At 38.9% G+C, this 19,850-nt stretch overlaps 1 protein-coding gene across 9 annotated transcripts in view; it reads left to right on the top strand.

The window, feature by feature from the left end:
• The window catches only part of BLTP1 (bridge-like lipid transfer protein family member 1), a 302,200-nt gene that overhangs the window by 48,044 nt on the left and 234,306 nt on the right, over positions 1-19,850 (top strand). For all 9 annotated transcript variants that reach the window (XM_056564084.1, XM_056564133.1, XM_056564123.1 and 6 more), the window contains exons 6-8: positions 7,402-7,588; positions 8,563-8,644; positions 17,644-17,837. In XM_056564084.1, coding sequence (XP_056420059.1) covers positions 7,402-7,588; positions 8,563-8,644; positions 17,644-17,837 — 463 coding nt within the window. The remainder of the gene's footprint in view (positions 1-7,401; positions 7,589-8,562; positions 8,645-17,643; positions 17,838-19,850) is intronic.

Genomic DNA, 19,850 nt, shown 5'->3' with positions numbered 1-19,850 from the left:
TTTTTGGTCACTTCATTTGCCATAAAAAAAAGTCCTATTAAATCAAAAACAGTACTGATAAAAAGCATAGACCACAGTGGAAAAATTAGCCCTCATACATCCCCGCAGGGCAGGTATGTGCAGGTATCTGCACATACCCCCCCCCCCCCATGTATAGGAATGTACTACACACACTGCTACACATGGGGAGTATGTACGGAGTATTGCACTCTAGTGTTTGTACGTTCCTATGTTAGCGGGATTGGACAAACATTTTAGCGGGAGCGGGCGGGATTGGTCAAAACAGTCACCGGGAGTGGGATTGAAAAACCAGTCCGGTGCAGGGCTCTACATAGTAGTCCCCTGAGGAAGGAGTGAAAGCGCACTCTGGCTTCGGGACAATACCGCCATAATTTGGAAAAATACCGTGATATCCATTTTTGGTCATAGCTGCCCCTACCTAGTCAGTCTGTACAGAAGAGCTCTGTGTGGTATTTTCCATTGTTCATTGTATTTTAGTTACGTTTGAAGACTAAAAATTCTGTTCTATATCATATAAGCCAATTTCAGGTTATAATGGTATTTGAAATAATTCCCTAGATATTGGAAACTATAACCCTTTAAAATTGTTTTTACATAAAAAACAAACAAAAACAAGCACAAAAGAAACTGAACTATTTTAGGAAACAATAAATTTTGACAATGTGTATATACATATATATATATTTTTTTTTTTCTTTCTTTTTCTTTTTCTTTCATATAAATAAATATATATATATATATATATATATATATATATATATATTTTTTTTTTGTCATATGTATTTAGCCATTTGTAACTGGTCAAAATTACTAGCCATGACTAGTATAACAGACCCTTTTTAAAACAAAAACATGTTTTTGTGTAGACTTATATACACGAAGAATAGATCCGGAAGCAGACAGCTCCTTACATGGCTCAGTGGTTGTGCTGGGTTACTACAGCTCTGACTGAAATGGATTTAGAGCAGAGCTTCAGTAATCCAGTGTGGTCACTACACAATGTATGGAGCCGAGGCTTCCAGCTCTGCCCACAGTATACATCTGGGTATGGCAGCTCTGGCAAACAGCTGCTGGAGTGCCAAATGTGACCACCCCACCAATCAGATATTTATGGTCTATCCATTAAGGATACCATATGGGTATGATGGGGTTTGGGTTTGTGCTGACAATATTCTTGCTATATTCCATACTTTATTCATGCCTATGTTTTTTGTATGGCAGAAATATAGAGTTATGGCTAACTTTGTCTGGTGTTTGCTCTAAGTAAGCACTCTGCTTATATATTGGTGCTCATTTAACAAGCCTATTACAAGGCTCCGCTCGTTTGTGTGACTCTTTGCTGTCATCATTCTATGGCTGCACATTCCCTATTACTCAGGGCCATGTGTAGCCAACGAGTGTTTGTTTTTTGAAGGGTAAAAATCAGACGACTAACAAGTGTTTGCTTGTTTACTTGCTAAACGCTGCCCTAATAAACATGGGCGAAGTGTTGCTTAGGTTTGTTTCACTATTTTCATTTGTTTCTAGAGCAAAACCTGTGCAGAGAAATAGTTGACTAGTTACCCATAGCAACCAATCAGATTGCTGTTTTTAATTTTCATAGGCTGTTTTAAAAATGAAAGAAGCAATCTGATTGGTTGCTATGGGCAACTATTTCTCTGCACAGGGTTTGGTAAATCTCCCCAATTGTGTCTTATTAAAAGATGGTTGGTAAATCAATGTATAAAAAGTATGCCTGTGTGATTGGGATTTAGAAATAACTTTCTACAGCCCTAAATCCATGTTTTCATTGCATGTTGTTCAAACTTCTATAATGTTCATAAACGAAACGAGTTTGTCATGGGAAACAACCTAACTGCTGCTCTGTAATTGTATTATTTGTGGCTTAGGCTTTAAGACGGATTTATTATTACATTACAGATTCAGCATTTCTTTCACATTCTACACCTTATCCATACACCCAATAATGTATGATCCCTGGAGCTTTGAGCCTCAATGCGGACACTTGACTATTATATGCTTTGTGGCCCAGATTTACCTAAGAATGTCTACGGTAGAGCTATTTTCCCATGTTTATTTGGGTGGTGGGTTTGACTAGCGTGCATCTTATTTATCAAGAAGGTGCAGCAGGATGATGAATTTTGTGCAGCTCTGCTGTGGTGGGAAAAGCTCTACCACATACACTTTTTCTAGACCAGCGGTCTTCAAACTGTGGCCCTCCAGATGTTTCAAAACTACAAGACCCAGCATGCCCGGACAGCCAACGGCTGTCCGGGCATGCTGGGAATTGTAGTTTTGCAACATCTGGAGGGCCACAGTTTGAAGACCACTGTTCTAGACACTTGTGAAGGAGGGAAGTAGACACTTTCCCGGGTCCTGAATTTGGCAGGTTAGGTGTTTTTATTTACTTTCACAGAGCTGCCCTGACATTTTTACTTGCATTTTAGATGTTACAATCAAATTTGATTGTGGTGTCTAAGGGGTTGAAGTCAGGCATCACCGTGATCGGTGATGTCTGGCATTAGAGATGGGTCCTGGTGGCAGATAGCCACCAGGATCATCCAGCTATGACCCGCGGTCAGCTCCTGAGCATGTGCCATAGAAGGGGAGTGGGACGCTGTCGTCCACAAGAGGTTAAAGGTTGAATTGCAGAAGGTAGAAGTGATTCTCATGCCTACTGGTAGGTGGTGTAGCATTACGCCTAAAAAAGTACCTTTGCACACAAAATAGCGACTTTTGACAAAAGTCGCAAATGATAAATACGTGACCACTGCATGGTCCAAAATAAAAAGTTCTACGGGTAGGCAAAAAGAGTAAACCTGTCTATATCAAAAGACGCAGAAAAGTCTCTAAATATTCTACTTGCGCCTGAACTGCACCAAAACATAGACAAAAAAATGCTCTAAAAGCGATGATAAATCTCCCCCCTATGTGCTTTTTCAAAACTACAACTCCCAGCAGGTTGTGCTATAGAGCAGTGATCTCAAACCTGTGTTTCTGCAGCTAGTGCTGCACTACAACTCCCAGCAAGCAATTACAACTTCCACCAATGCATAAGGGGCAGTAACACAATAAAGGGCATGAACTTCTATAGTATAGCCTTTGGCTGTCAGGACTTGCTGGAAGTTGTAGTTCTCCTCAAGCTGCAGAGCTTCTCCATTAAGACATGAATAAACCTTGTGCATGTACTGCTTTAGAGCAGTCATCTGCAACTTATAATACTGCCCCTTTGTACAAAACGTCATACAATATTGTCCTTTCTTTTTGATTTGTACAGCCTCCTCCAGCCTAGCCCCACCTACCCTATGTCCTCATCATGATGGCAAGTCTTTCAGCCAAAAACTCCTCCCAACCCAGCCCCACCTACTCTGTCATCATCAAAGATCTCCATTCCCTTCCCCCAAATTTTTGATATTTGACCGTCTGTTTCCAAGCTTGTTAGGGACAAACTCTACTGTGTAATTGATTGAGGGGGACTATTTCCCAGAGGAGAGATTGTGGGTACCAGAGAGATGTCCATGGCCCTCATCTGATATAGGATTATGTCTAGAGAAGCAAATAATGTTTTGGGAAGGCTTCTTAGAGGAGGGGTATCTAAAATACCGCTATCTACAAGAGTGGCCTTCTCATGTTGCCGTTGTGTATGCTGTGTTGCCATGAGACCTTGCTATAGCAAAGCAATTCTAGCAGCTTACTGCAACATGCAAAGGTTTCTTGCCCTTGGTGGAGAAGCAGTTGGTTGCTGCCACTAGACTGCATCATATTTTTTATTGAGATTAGTGTCTGTATGATGGTTATAGTTGTAGTTACACTAACACTTTACATGTGAATGTGTGTATGAGCTTAGAACTTCGTATTTGACTCATAGCATTTTGTTTTATTTTATTAAATACTAAAGATTGCAAGTTAAATGCAACCTGTCTGATTTGTCTTACATAATTTAGGGTTACTCTCATAATGAGGCCTAATGGCTACCCAGGAGGATTAAATCATAGAGAGAAAAAACTCAATCATCTTCTTGTTAGTGATATCTTGACAGTGTCCCCTGTGGGTCGTGGTCTGCTTTAATTTTCCATGTATAATTGATCAGAGTCTCTTGGAGGAGATACTCCTAATTAATAGCCCAACTTTCTGTTCTTCTCTTTCATTAAGTGTTTTACAACCCTTGGCAAAAGTTATGGAATCTCCACACTCTGAGGATTTTAACTATGGTTTTTACTTTGTAGAAACTACACAGATCACAGATATGATGCAAAACAATGTTTGTTTCATAGCTGAACATTTTTGGCTTAGTACCTCAAACAAATGCAAGTCATTTATTTTAATTGAAGATGACGGACACCTATCCCCTATCCCAGGAGTGGACACACCATATTGTTTAGTTTGGCCCCCCAATGGTTCCAACCCGGGGTGCTGCAGCATTTTGGTAGGGAAGATGGTAATAGAATGCCTGTGACTTAGTACCTAATGGACTTAATGCCTGATGAAGCAGTCTATCTGTGAAACGCGTTGCATCATGGGTGAATAAACCTCATTTCCTTTAACCTGGGTGTCTTGCGCTCTCAATCCCGTCACCACATTGGAGTTCCTGTTTTTGCTGTGACTTTGTACCGGCACTGGTGTTTTACCTTGTCTTAGGGGTGAAGTCTGTAAGTCGCAGGCATTCCTACGACCACTAAAGGCTGCAAGCATCTTTTCTACCAGCACGTGCCCAATGAGCGATGCTAGAATGTTTAGCAATTTAGCAACATTGTTTTGTGTTATATCTGACATTTGTGATTTACTGCAAAGTAAAAAAGATGGATGACCTAATTCCAAATATGGAGATTTCATAGTTTTTGCAAGGGGTTGTACTTTTAGTTTCACTGTGTGGACTGACTTGTTATACAATTTAAAATAAGTGCTGCTTGGTAAAAGTTAATGTTTATTGTGATAAAATAACCAAACCACTTTTAGGAGGAAACATTTTATCTATAATTTCTAGCTATGTTTTTATATTGCTTTTAATACACTGTCTGTGGCTCTTCAGTTGTAACAAACTGAAAACTTCTAACCGTGCTGACTGACAAAGTAGACTAGTCTGTTGGTATGAAACAAATAATCAGTCGAAGAGCCCCTTTATGACAAATAAAGGAATATTTATTTTTTTTATTTTTTATTTAACTATGCTACAGGGGCTATAAAGTTAGTGTAGTTCATAATATAGTGTCTGTACCTGTGTTTGATAGTGGTCTCGCAATTCTTATGTGATCTTTGCCCCGATGTTTATTTTTACCAGCATACAAAATGACTGTTGTCTCAGGTTTTCCAAGGTTGCAATATGACCTGAGACATTACATCACTAGTCAGACGATGAAAGGAGCCTGTCTTCTTCAATGGGTGGAGCGGCCGCTGGGTGGAAAGGAGATCATTCTGCAGTGAATTGTAGTTTTGCAACAGCTGGTTAGAAAACACTGGTCTATTGTTTACAGCATAGCATGAAAGCTCACGAGTGCTTCAATGAGTGGGGTAGCTGATTTGTGGGAGGGGAAAAAGGGACCTCACACTTACAACCAAGGAATCATGGTACTTGTAGTTGGAGGGAGGGAGGGGACTCCAACGGAAAATAGCCATTTCACAAAAAGCTAGCCACAGTGTTATGGTAATCTCATGACATAGCCATTTAGCCCCAAGACAAGCGCAGATCCTTCCTAAGCATGTCTATTACTGTCTGTCAGGTACGTACTAAAATCACCTTATGGTGGATAACGCTTTTAACACCATATTAACTGGTAAAAAGTACACACACGCACTCAGAATAGATAGCAAAATAGACCAGGTTAACTTTATCTTAGGGGGTAACATTAGAGGTCAACATGATGTCATGTGAACATTTACAAGATGTAGGGGTGGAATTGTTAACCTTTTTTATTTTTGCTGCTATACAATACTAAAGTCTTCTGTTAGAACAGATGATTTCAGATAATGTAGTATAATTTCCAGTTCAATAGGACTGAAAAACCTCTGACAGCAGGAAAACAATTTTTTATTTAATTTTACAATATTTCTCTATTTCTATGCTTTACAATATTGGCCACAAGTTGCTAAAATATGAAGAATATAGAGAATGGTCTATTAATATTATTGTTTAATTGTGTCGTTGCATTATATTGTAGGTCAGTCTACAAATAGAAAATATTAATAGTAAAGTTTTAGATATGCCTCTGTCAATGTCTCTTTTTCTAACAGTCTTCTCCCTCCTAGGCACAATGCAGTGATTTGATTGTATAGTTCTCTAGTGCATTAGTGTTACTTTAAAGGGGTACTCCACCCCTAGACATCTTATCCCCTATCCCCTGTGATCTCTCCTGCAGCACTCCGTGTCATCTGCTGCACAGAGCAAACTTCGCTCCATGCCTGATGACGGGCGATACAGGAGCCGGAGTATCGTGACATCATGGCCGCTCAATACAATTCTATGGGAGGGGCGTGGCAGCCGTCACGCCCACTCCCATAGACTTCTATTGAGGGGGTGAGGGGGCGAGCGATGTCACGATACTCCAGCCCCTCTATCACCCGTCATCAGGAACAGAGTGAAGCTTGCTCTGTGCAGCAGATGACACGGGGTGCTGCAGGAGAGATTGCGGGGGGTTCCCAGTGGCGGAACCCCCGAAATCAGACATCTTATCCCCTATCCTTTGGATAGGGGATAAGATGTCTAGGAGTGGAGTACCCCTTTAATGAATTATCTGTTTTTATTTGATATCAGATGTATCCAATTTATATCCACTGAGTAATGATCAGGAGCCACATTCAGCTTAAAAATGGAGGCTATCTATTACATTTAGAGAGACAAGAAATCATGAATTTATGTAAAAAAAAATTTATAAATATTTTAAATGTATACGATAATACTTGTCCTGCGGTCATCAACCGTGTATGGAGCTGGCTCCTAACTCAAGTTGGCCCTATACTTGGTGGCACTCTGGGGGGACTTAAAAAGTTTGAAAATAGTAAAAAAAAAAATTTTAAACATTAAAAAAATTCCCTCAATTTTAATCAGACCCTTTTCCCCATTTTTCAACTAAAAAATGTAGGCAAAAAAACCTCAAACATATTTTTTGTCGAAATTTCAGAACTTTTAAAGCATATTGTTAATGAAACTTTATGGTGATTGGCATAAGTGTAAAAAAATATATACTGAATGCGAGAATTTTTTTTTTTTTTTTTTTTTTGTCAAATCACATCCCTCAAATCAGATCTGATCATTTTACATATAAATGCATCTTGTAGCACTGTTTGTATAAGATGAGGATGAGGAAATGGATTGTTGCTACCTTTTTTTAGGCTTTGACTGTTTGACACAGTAAATGCGTTGTCATACTTGTTTTTTCCTTTTAGATCCCAAAGCAGAAACCAGGCTGTACATCACAGTGAATGATTTTGAGTTCCATGTTTACAATCGCTCTCATTTGTACGGACACCTTCAGGAAGTTTTTGGCTTAGACCCTACTATATTTCCTCCCAGGAAGGACGATGATAAAGTTCGAGAGAATGGAAAACAAAAAGCACAATCTGTACTTGAAAGGTATTTTGCTTTGCTGAAATATAATAATAAAATGCATAATTTCAGACACTGCTTTCAAACAATTGTTACCAACCTATTTTTTGTGGAGGTTGTGACTGCATTGCATCTCCCTTTCCTCATTACTAATAATTTTCATAAAACGATTTTATCAGGCTCCATAGAAACACAGAGTGGTCAATCAATTGTAGAGAAATTTCTTATTTGTGGGAAGGAAAAATGCAAGGTACCTTGTGACCATCACAAGGAAACAATCCAAGCCATTTTTGCAAGATCACTAGCAACAATCTGTTGTATAGGGAAACAATACAGTCGCCCACAGGTTGTGGCAGTGCTGCAGTTCTACTTGGCCGCAAACTATTTTGTGTTGCTAATGAGTCCTAACCTAAAATGGCTTTTGAATAATTTTGCCTTAGGGTATATTCACAAGGCAGAATGTCCAGAATTTACCGGGTAGACATTTCATGGACATCAGAACATGTCGGCGCTTGGAAATGCACCACCTCCATAGACAGCAATGCATTTTCAAATGTATTTCACAGAAAGAATTGACAAGTGAATTCTTTTTGTGGAGGCTTTAATCCAGATTTTCATGGGAGATGTCTCCGCTGGGACTGTGCTGCTTCTGAATTTCCGAGTGAAATTTTTTTCCCGATTCCGCTCTAAAATTCTGCTGTGTGAACATAACCTAACCATGTTTAATATTTTTATTTTGCACAAGTAAACCATTGTATAATAGACAAGGCAAGATTACATTTTTACATGTTAAGTTGTTCTGGGGAACTTTTTGTTATAATGGGGGAAAAATTTGCACCAAAATGCCAATGTTTTTAGAATATAGGTTTAGTGATTATGAGGTAAATTTGCATATTTTCTTTTCTCTTCCACAGATAGCAAAAACATTTTTAAACTGTTGTTTTTGTAAATTCCTGGTTCAGTTTGTTATTATCCTTCTTTGTGTTACTTTTGTGTTTAAGTGGAAATGTTAAAATAGAATCCCCAGATCCATCCTCATCCTGGAGGTCTCTCATACCAGTGATTAAAGTGAATATCAGCACAGTAAGTATAATGCAACACAAGGTAAAAAAAACTTAGTAGTGTGTCAATTTTGCATTGACAAACTGTACAAAACAGTTATTCTAAAATGTAACATAACCCAACATCTGAATCTTATGTATGAGATGAAGAGAAATCTTAAAGTGCAAGGCAGGACAGCTACTCAGGGATTTATATTCCAATCTTATATTTATAAATATTTATTTCGGACTATGAGACATACCAGTTTATAGAATGCGCCTGTTTTAAACAACTAAAAGTAGAGGAAAACAATGTTCCACACTCACCTTTTCTGTCTGTATTTGACAGAAATGACAGCACGAAGGCTGTCATCCACAATCGAGCGGCAATAGGGGATAAAACTTGTGGCATTTGGGAGCACCATGTGGACACTTGCTCCTGATTTGCGGAATTTAAAAAACATGGCTTGAGAGAAAATGATTCCCTCTATCTGCTCCATATCCAGTGCATTAGCTTGTACATACAATATATTGATGATAATATACATCTCTGACCCTAAGGTTGAGGGATATACTCTGTATCCTTTTTACTTGTGTAGTTGGAGAATGATTATATTTTATTGTATATCTATGAAATAATACTGTAATGGGCCTTATTTACTAAGGCTTTTCTGAGTAGATCTTTTAGGGTTTTTTTGTGTCCCATGTGTCATGCCCCAGAATTTCCGACAAAAGATCCCCCCCAAAACTTACGATCTCTCCACTTTACTCAGAAAACCCTACAAAGGGACTTGTGGTAATATAGAAAAAAGAAAAAGACCGCAAATGGCGCCTCGTGTATTACCCTTAGAGTAGGTATGTAGTAGTAAAGCCCCTTAAAAGTGGCTGCTCACCTTGGAGAAGGAGAAATAGTGCATATCACCTCAATAAGAGGTGTATAGGTGGAGCAGGCTGCTCAGCCGGAGGGTCCGCAGGGATCAGGTAAAACTGTCCTGTTGAAGCATGCGAAGAGGTAGAGAAAAAAGGACCAACGATTTTCCAGGCGCTGCTAGCTCAAAAACACCGGAGGCACGAGTTATAGATGAAAGATCCTGGCAGGGATCATATTTATTAAAAAAACAAAAGTACAGATGACGCGTTTCGAGGGTAACCCCCCTCTGCCTCAGATCAACAGATTGTTGATCTGAGGAAGAGGGGGTTACCCTCGAAACGCGTCATCTGTATTTTTGTTTTTTTAATAAATATGATCCCTGCCAGGATCTTTCATCTATAACTCGTGCCTCCGGTGTTTTTGAGCTAGCAGCACCTGGAAAATCGTTGGTCCTTTTTTCTCTACCTCTTCGCTTGCAAAGGGACTTGGCCATCTGGGAAAAGGGGTGTCTCCAAAAAAAAACAACCTACATTCTCAAAAGAAACCTACAAATTTACTAATGTTGCCAAATAAAATGTGGTGGATTTGATCTCTAGAAAACCCGAAAGCTTAGAGCAGGTGTAAAAAACAGGGAAAATCACCAAATATAAAATACAATAGTAAATACCATGGAAAAATACCTTTTGGAAACAAAGACTCACAAGGAAAAGTACACACTCATCTTAGTAAATAAGGCCCGATATGTTATTTTTCTTTTGACTAAGTAGCTTTCTTGGGAGAGTCTTAAAGGGAAATTTTTGCCCTTGTTAGAGACAATACAACCTGTCCACCGAGTGGTTGAGGGGGTCTGACACTGCTGGACTCCTTTGGCTGCATGCTATAAGATGCAGGAACTTTTTGGCAAGATCTTTTTTCTTGCAAAAAAGTGTGTCCTATAGTCCGAAATACAGTATTTTAGTATACAGTCATGGCCGTAAATGTTGGCACCCCCGAAATTTTTCTAGAAAATGAAGTATTTCTCACAGAAAAGGATTGCAGTAACACATGTTTTGCTATACACATATTTATTCCCTTTGTGTGTATTGAAACTAAAACAAAAAGGGGAGGAAAAAAAGCTAATTGGACATAATGTCCCACCAAACTCCAAAAATGGGCTGGACAAATAAGATTGTTTCAAACATGTAATTCTCCTTTAAACTCACCTGTGGCAAGTAACAGGTGTGGGCAATATAAAAACCACACCTGAAAGCAGATAAAAAGGAGTGAAGTTCACTTAGTATTTGCATTGTGTGTCTGTGTGTGCCACACTAAGCATGAGAAGAGATAAGAGAAGAGAACTGTCTGAGGACTTGAGAACCAAAAATGTGGAAAAATATCAACAATATCAACGTTATGAATATGAGTCCATCTCCAGAGATCTAGATTTGCCTTTGTCCACAGTACGCAACATTATCAAGAAGTTTGCAACCCATGGCACTGTAGCTAATCTCCCTGGGTGTGGACTTAAGATAAAAATTGATGAAAGGTGTCAACGCAGGATAGTCCGGATGGTGGATAAGCAGCCCTAAACAAGTTCCAAAGAAATTCAAGCTGTCCTGCAGGCTCAGGGAGCATCCGTGTCAGCTTAAACTATGTGTCGACATTTAAATGAAATTGAACGCTATGGCAGGAGACCCAGGAGGACCCCACTGCTGACACAGAGATATAAAAAAGCAAGACTACATTTTGCCAAAATTGACTTGAGTAAGTCAAAATCCTTCTGGGAAAATGTCTTGTGGACAGATGAGACCAAGATAGAGCTTTTTGGTAAAGCACATCATTCTACTGTTTACCGAAAATGAAATAAGGCCTACAAAGAAAAGAATACAGTACCTACAGTGAAATATGGTGGAGGTTCAATGATGTTTTGGCATTGTTTTGCTCCCTCTGGCACTGGGTGCCTTGAATGTGTGCAAGGCATCATGAAATCTGAGGATTACCAATGGATTTTGGATCGCACTGTACAGCCCAGTGTCAGAAAGCTGGGCTTTCGTACAAAAGCACCCAGAAATGGATGGCAACAAAGCGCTGGAGAGTTCTGAGTTCTAAATCCCATTGAGCTCCTGTGGAGAGATCTTAAAATTGCTTCTGGGAAGGCACCCTTCCAATAAGAGAGACCAGAAGCAGTTTGCAAAGGAAGAGTTGTCCAATATTCTGGCTGAGAGGTGTAAGAAGCTTATTGATGGTTATAGGAAGCGACTGATTTCAGTTTTTTTTCCAAAGGGTGTGCAGCCAAATATTAAGTTAAGGGTGCCAACAATTTTGTCCAGCCCATTTTTGGAGTTTGGTGTGACATTATGTCCAATTAGCTTTTTTTCCTCCCTTTTTTGGTTTAGTTCCAATACACACAATGGGATTAAACATGTGTATAGCAAAATATGTGTTACTGTAATTCTTTTCTGTGAGAAATACTTCATTTTCTAGAAAAATTTCAGGGGTGCCAACATTTACGACCATGACTGTAGATATAATTCAAATTTATGTTTCATCTATGTGGAATTGCAATAGATTTGCAGTGATATTCAAAAACCCTATTCCACAAACAGCCAACATGTAATCCCATATATTCTGGTGGCAGCCTTTAAAATCATGATTTATAACCAACAGTTTAAAGGTGAACTTATAAGGGCGTAACAATTAATTTATCTACCAATTCTTCTTTCCCAGCAATGATAAAGCAAGGAGGCTATGGGGAAATCATTTAACTTTTTTGATCTTGCTGTTCAGAAAGGGAAGATATTGACATGGTGTACTTTGAACTAAAGGAATAATCAAATCAGGTTATCAGTCCTATATCTGTGATTACATGTTTCAGTTGTCAGTAATGATGGGTATACAAAGAAATTTTGAATAATACTGGTAAATGCGTCAGATATCACATCTCTAAGTACACAACTCAGCATTGAAATTGCAACACCAAGAAGGAACAGTCAAGGAATTATGGAAATCACAGGATTGATAGGCATGTTATTGATATAAAAATGGAAACAAAATATTTGAAACATCTCGATTTATTCAGTATCGAGTATGAGCTCTGTGCACAGATACACATGTACTTTTCTGCAGCTTGCCAATATATGAATTATTGATGCAGATAGATAAGGCAGCCAGCCAATATGAGGTTGTCATTATGGGTGTCTTCAACTACCAAGATATAAACTGGAAAACTGAAATCTGTGAATCTCTTAAAGGAGACAGGTTTTACCTGTAGCTATAGATAATTATCTTTCTCAAATGGTGCAGTACTTCCCTACAGAGGGTACCATACTGGACTTAAAGGGGTACTCCGCTGCCCCAGCATTCGGAACATTCTGTTTCAAACACTTGGAGCAGGTGGCGGGGGGGTCGTGACACCACAGCTATGCCCCCTCGTGACACCATGCCATGCCCCCTCAATGCAAGTCTATGGAAGGGGGCTTCTCCGTGATGTCAAGACCCCCGCCGCCCACACCCAGCGTTCTAAATGAACGCCGGGTGCTGCACAGAGATCACGGGGGTCCCAGCAGAGATCCCAGCAGCGGTACCCCTGCGATCAGATATCTTATGCCCTATCCTTTGGGTAGGGAATAAGATGTCTAGGAGCAGAGTACCCCTTTGGTTAAAGGGGTATTCCAGGCAAAAACTTTATATATATATATATATATATATATATATATATATATATAATCTCAACTGGCTCTGGAAAGTTAAACAGATTTGTAAATTACGTCTATTAAAAAAATCTTAATCCTTCCAATAGTTATTAGCTTCTGAAGTTTTCTGTCTAACTGCTCAATGATGATGTCACGTCCCGGGAGCTGTGCATAATGGGAGAATATCCCCATAGGAACTGCACAGCTCCCGGGACGTGAGTCATCAGAAAGCAGTTAGACAGAAAACAGCAACTCAACTTCAGAAGCTAATAACTATTGGAAGGATTAAGATTTTTTAATAGAAGTAATTTACAAATCTGTTTAACTTTCCGCAGCCAGTTGATATATAAAAAAAAGTTTTGGCCTGGAATACCCCTTTAGATATTCTGTCAGGTCGTTTAATATTAATGTGCAGTTGATGGACACCTAGAAAATAGGGACCTCGATATAATACATTTTTTTTAGAAAGGGATATATAAGTAAATCACAGCAAAAATCAAGCCATGAGCAGGAAAGAACTGCCTATAAAGCTTAAAGACAGGATTGTGTGGAGCCCCAGATCTGGAGAAGGGTACAAAAATGTTTAGTTGCACTGAAAGATCCCAAGAGAACAGTGGCCTCCATGTTTCTTAAAAGGAAGAAGGGTGAAACAACCAGGACTCTTTTGTAACAAAGCCGCCCAACCAGACTAAGTAATGTGGGGGATCAATGGTAAGAGATGACCAGGTATCCAATGTTCACTCTGGCTTTTTTTTTTATTTGTTTCTTTTTAAGGACAATTCAGTAACCTAACATAATGTGGAAAAAGTGTAAAAACTTTCCATATACACTATAAATAGGGGTCAGTATTGAGATCTTTCCTATGGTCAATTTATATGCAGTACTGTATCTATGACAAGTGGACACCAGCACAGAAAGGTTTTCTTTACTATAACTGCAGAGAGACTGGCACACTCTGCCAGAAGAAGTGGTCGTGCTGACCTCAGTAAAATAGTTTGAAATGTGTCTGAATGCATTTCTGGAGAGTAATAATATTACTGGTCATAAGGGAAGATTGATCAAGCTGTTTTGGGGTAAGATTCTCCTTGTTACCCATAGCAACCAACCAGAGCTCAGCTTTCATTTTACCAGACCATTATGGGAAATTAAAGCTGAGCTGTGATTGGTTGCTATGGGCAAGAAAAGAGAATCTTGCTAGAAGACAGCTTGATAAATCTCTCCTATAGTCTCCTATAATATACATCTCTCCTATAGGCTAGGTATGTGATGTGCAATTTCACGCTCAGTACAGAATCGATCACTTCGCACCATTCCTCTAATCTAATGATCTGCCAATGCAGAGGTTTTCCTCTGTGCACCTCTTGCTGCAATTCCAGTTCGTTGTTGGTTTCCCAGCCAATGGGACACACAATTTTCTGACATCTTTGCCTATGTGCTTTGTAATCTGCTAAATAAACCAATATTTTTCAGTACAAGGATTCTGCCCCTCTCATTTCGCAGCAAGTAAAGATAATTGGCATGTTGATGAACAGGAGGTATCGGACAATCATTCTGTACTGAATTGATCCAATTTCTGAGGTTTCATGTAACTGAACAAATTTGCTTTCTGTCTGGCTTTTATGCCATTGATCACTTGCAGATTTTAGGGACACCTAGACACCTCTTCTTCCTTGATTTGCACAACCCTACAACCTGTCCTTTTTTGTTTTTGCAATTTCAATGTTGGAGTGTGTATCACCAAATTGTTTCACATGTTTGATATTAATGAAAAAAATTTGCTAAGAAAAAAAGGGAGAAAAAGATTGCCATAACTAGTGCATCAAATGTATAATATACATACACTGGTAAGTGGTAATGTATAATACTCTACCACCATGCTATAATAAAGCATCTGACTAGAGTAATAGTGTATTGTATATTATTTTATACTTAGACCAATGCTTACCATTGGTGTTTTATATTATAAATCCAGTGATTGACCTTGGCCAATGATTGGCCAGTAAATGGCAGATCGTTTCCTGGGTGTCAAGCCAAAAGCAGGAATTGCTGCTCTGCCTGGAATGGGTGCCATTAGGTCAGATGTGGCAGGGGATTGGGGCAGATATGTACATTTTTTTTTCTTTAAAGCCCAGTCCCAGTTTAGAAATGTATGATATGATGCACCAATCAGGCCTTTCAGTTTTCCTGCATCCATTAATAAAGAAATAAGAGGAAGACTCATAGGGGAAATAATTGTCTAAAGTCATTTGGACGTTGCAAAGGTTAAAGGGGTACTCCAGAAAGAGGTCCAGTGTATGATTTGCTAAGGCTGCACACACCTTCCAGTTCTCGGCACTAAATAGATCATGACTCATCATTGCAGGACAGAAGCTACATGGTCTGTGTCTCTTAGGAGGGTGGGGGCTGCTTTCAAAGAGGGATTTGGACAGAGTGGATGATTGGGTGATGTCATTTCCTCACTTCATGCATGTAAGTGACTGACAAACAAAGAGGGGAAACTGTCCTATATAGCTAACAAATGATATTTAGACTAGGGCTGGGCGGTATAAATTTTACAGCACGATATGAATTTTTACCCATACCGCAATACCGGTTTGGCCCCTCCCCCTTGGGAATGAATGAATTATCAGCCCAGCGCTGTGCTGTCCCCACACCGAGGAACTAATCATTTGTCACCCGCGAGCGCTGTGCCCCCCAATTAATTATCAGCTCAGCGCTGCGCTGTCCCCATCGGGGTAAATACTCACACATCACCCGCAAGCGCTGCCCTCCTCGTCCTCCTGTTTGTTGCGGGCCGCCGGCGCTGGAGCTCTATACTGTACGCTGTTTCCCTATGCCCGGGCTGCAAAAAATAAACAAAATAAACTTTAACTCACCTCCAGTTGGTCCGGTACCGGCCTCACCTGCTTCCTGGGGACGGGAATGTCAGACAGCCATCAGCCTATCACCGGCCGCAGCGATGTTCCGCCTTGGCCGGTGATAGGTTGAGCGCACTGTCATGTAAGAAGCCGATCGGCAGTGAATCCAGATCTAAATCCCATTAAACACCTGTGGAGAGATCTTAAAATTACTGTTGGGAAAAGCTGCCCTTCCAATAAAAGAGACCTGGAGCAGTTTGCAAAGGAAGAGTGGTCCAACATTCCGGCGAGGTGTAAGAAGCTTATTGATGGTTATAGGAAGTGACTGATTTCAGTTATTATTTCCAAATAATAACCAAATATTAAGTTAAGGGTGCCAATAATTTTGTCCAGACCATTTTTGGAGTTTGGTGTGACATTATGTCCAATTAGCTTTTTTTCCTCCTTTTTTGGTTTAGTTCCAATACACACAAAGGGAATAAATGTGTATAGCAAAACATGTGTTACTGCAATCCTTTTCTGTGAGAAATACTTAACTTTCTTGAAAAATTTCTGGGGTGCCAACATTTACGGCCATTACTGTATGTCAGAAGTTTTTTCTTTCCTTTTTAAAGGGTACCTTTCATCAAAAAACTTTTGATGTATTATATATTAATGTATGCAGAATAACTTTACAATAGCATGTTATTAAAAAATATGCTTCTTTTTATTTAATTTTCCACTTTGAAAAATGCCCACTAGAGGTCTCCCTACCAGTCCTTTTTTATAGATTTCAGACTCATGCTGAAGTCCTAAATCTCAGACTGCAGCCAGGACACAGACAAACTCAGCACTGCTCCCTGTCAGGGAGTTTGTCTGTGTCCCGGAACCAGTCTGAGATTTAGTACTCCAGCATGACTCTGAAATCTATAAAAAAAATTAAAAAAAAGGACTGGTAGGGAGACCTCTAGTGGTCATTTTTTCAAAGTGGAAAATTAAATAGAAAGAAGCATATTTTTTAATTACATGCTATTGGAAAGTTATTCTGCATACATTAATCTATAATATATCAAAAGTTTTTTTGATGAAAGGTACCCTTTAAATGACAGATACACTTTAAACTGTTATGTTGAAACTTATGAATAATACTAAGATGCTTAATCACCTTGCATATATGTCAGGTCCCTGAAATGCCAGAATTTCCCACCTATCTCTGTACAGCTATATACACAAACTATAGTTATTTTACACTGTGAAATTAAAGGTACTGTCTGAGTCTTTAATGAAAAAAAAAACAGGACTCGCTTCCACCATTTACTGCTAATCCAGATACTCTAGTTTCCTCCTTCAGGTCTTTTCTTACAGTCTACCATCAATGCTGTACCTATTTATGCCAGTGATTGGCTCAATGGTTATGTGCTGATATGGCATGTCATCGCTGTGTGTGTGTAAACCAGCAACTTGTAAATGAAAGCAAAAATGGAAATACTGCTTTTTTTTGTTTTGTTTTTACTCCCGGGCAGACCCTTTTTTTAATCATTTTTAGTCTAAAGCATTTATTTTATTTTGTGAATACATAAAAACGTTGAAGGAAGTTGGAAAGCACTGGCGTTCTTTTATTGCTATAACACTGAAACATTGTTTTTTTTTTTTTTTTTTTTAGGGGAGGTTAGCCTTTGGAAATCATTATCAGCCGCAAACTCTGTGTGTCAATTTTGATGACGCATTCCTCACATACACGACAAAGCCACCATCAAGTCACTTGGACCAGTTCATGCACATTTTAAAAGGCAAATTGGAGAATGTAAGGGTGATGCTAGTTCCCAGTCCACGATATGTTGGTCTTCAAAATGATGAGTAAGTATGTCTTCATTGCACCTTTTTTTAAAAGAGCATTCAGAGTTTTCACTTGGTGTGTGCTTTAATCAGTTGTGCATTGCTTAAGGCTACAATATGCGTGTCTAATGCTTTCCTGGAAGCGCACTCATATCCTCTTGAAACACATTTTATAAATAGGCTTGCTGTCAATCACAAGCATTTTGCCTTTTAATTTTATAATCAGCTTGGTTGTCCCTCACCGCTTAAGAGTCCTGGAATATAGCAAAAAATAAAATAAATAAATAAATAAAACTGAAATTTAGGGCACTTGAAAATAGACACTTTATCAAAGTAGGTCTTTACAGGACTCTAGAGAAAACACGAATTATCTTGTAATATTCCTTGTTCTTTCAGTTGCTTGTTCCTCACAATTTTGATAGATCTACAAATAGAATATTTATCTTATAAAACATTAGTGTATGTATTTGTTCTTTTAGCAATGGGCAGGAAACTATTTTTCTAATCTGATAAATAAAGGGGCATGTGGCGCATTTTAATTCTCTTCTCTGGCAGATAGCTTCTCTCCATGTATTTTTATTTTTCAGAGCTGTATCTTCATTGTACTGATATGATGTTGCCTAGATACATTCAGTTAATGTATGCAGCAGAGTCAACCCCCTTTTTTCCGCCAAGAACAAATATTCATTCTTTTGTAAAGGATTGTGTTATTTTTTGCAACTTTGCAAATCATTAAAATTTAAGATATCCTATTAATTTATGTCTATAGCTCGTATGCAGGCTGGTATGTTTACACAATGGGAATACTTAAATGAGGCATTATTGAAGGCAACAGAAAATTGCAATAGACTTGTCAGTAAAAGCAGAAAAAGGAAGAGACCACTGTGGTACTCAGCAGAAGTGGCCAAAATCATAAAAAACAAAAAGCTAGCATTTAGTAGTTATAAAACAACCCAGAGCAATGAAGATGAGGACATCTACAAGACTAGACAGAAAGAGGCCAAGCAAGTTATAACAACTTCTAAAGTGCAGGCAGAAGAAAAACTAGCTCAGTCTGTGAAAAAAGGGGATAAGACATTCTTCAGATATATAAATGAAAAAAGGAAATTAAAACAAGGAATAACTAAATAAAAAACAAAGGAAGGAAGGTATGTAGAAGAGAATAAGGGGCTAGCCAACTGCCTTAATGAATACTTCTGTTCAGTTTTTACAGAAGAAAAGGAAGGAAAAGTACCTCAATTAGGGAGGAAGACAAATGAATCATTTGATGCATGTTTCTTTACAAAGGAAGAGGTTCTACGTTTTCTGTCTAAAGTGAAGACAAATAAGTCACAGGGGCCTGATGGGATAAACCCAAAATTATTAAAAGAGCTTAGTGGTGAGCTAGCGAGACCGTTAACAGATTTATTTAACCAATCACTGGTAACAGGAGTCGTCCCAGAAGATTGGAAATTAGCAAATGTCTTGCCCATTCACAAAAAAGGTAGTAGCTAGGAATCAAGTAACTATAGGCCAGTAAGTCTGACATCAATAGTGGGGAAATTAATGGAAACCCTACTAATGGATAGGATTGTGGAACATCTAAAATCCCATGGATTGCAAGATGAAAAACAACATGGGTTTACTTAAGGGAGATCATGTCAAACAAATCTTATTCATTTTTTGACTGGGTGACTAAAATAATAGATGGTGGAGGGGCAGTAGACATTGCATATCTAGATTTTAGTAAGGCTTTTGACACTGTCCCACATAGAAGACTTATCAATAATCTACAGTCATTGAGCTTGGACTCCCATATTGTTGAGTGGATTAGGCAGTGGCTGAGTGACAGACAACAGAGGGTTGTAGTCAATGGAGTATATTCAGAGCAAGGTCTTGTTACCAGTGGGGTACCTCAGGGATCTGTACTGGGACCAATTTTATTTAATATCTTCATTAGTGATAGCGCAAAAGGTCTTGATGGTAAGGTGTGTCTTTTTTTTGCTGATGACACAAAGATATGTAACAGGGTTGATGTTCCTGGAGGGATACGCC

Source organism: Hyla sarda, chromosome 1 (assembly GCF_029499605.1).
Source record: "Hyla sarda isolate aHylSar1 chromosome 1, aHylSar1.hap1, whole genome shotgun sequence".
Classification (NCBI taxonomy): domain Eukaryota; kingdom Metazoa; phylum Chordata; class Amphibia; order Anura; family Hylidae; genus Hyla; species Hyla sarda.
This window is presented reverse-complemented; position numbering and strand designations above follow the sequence as displayed.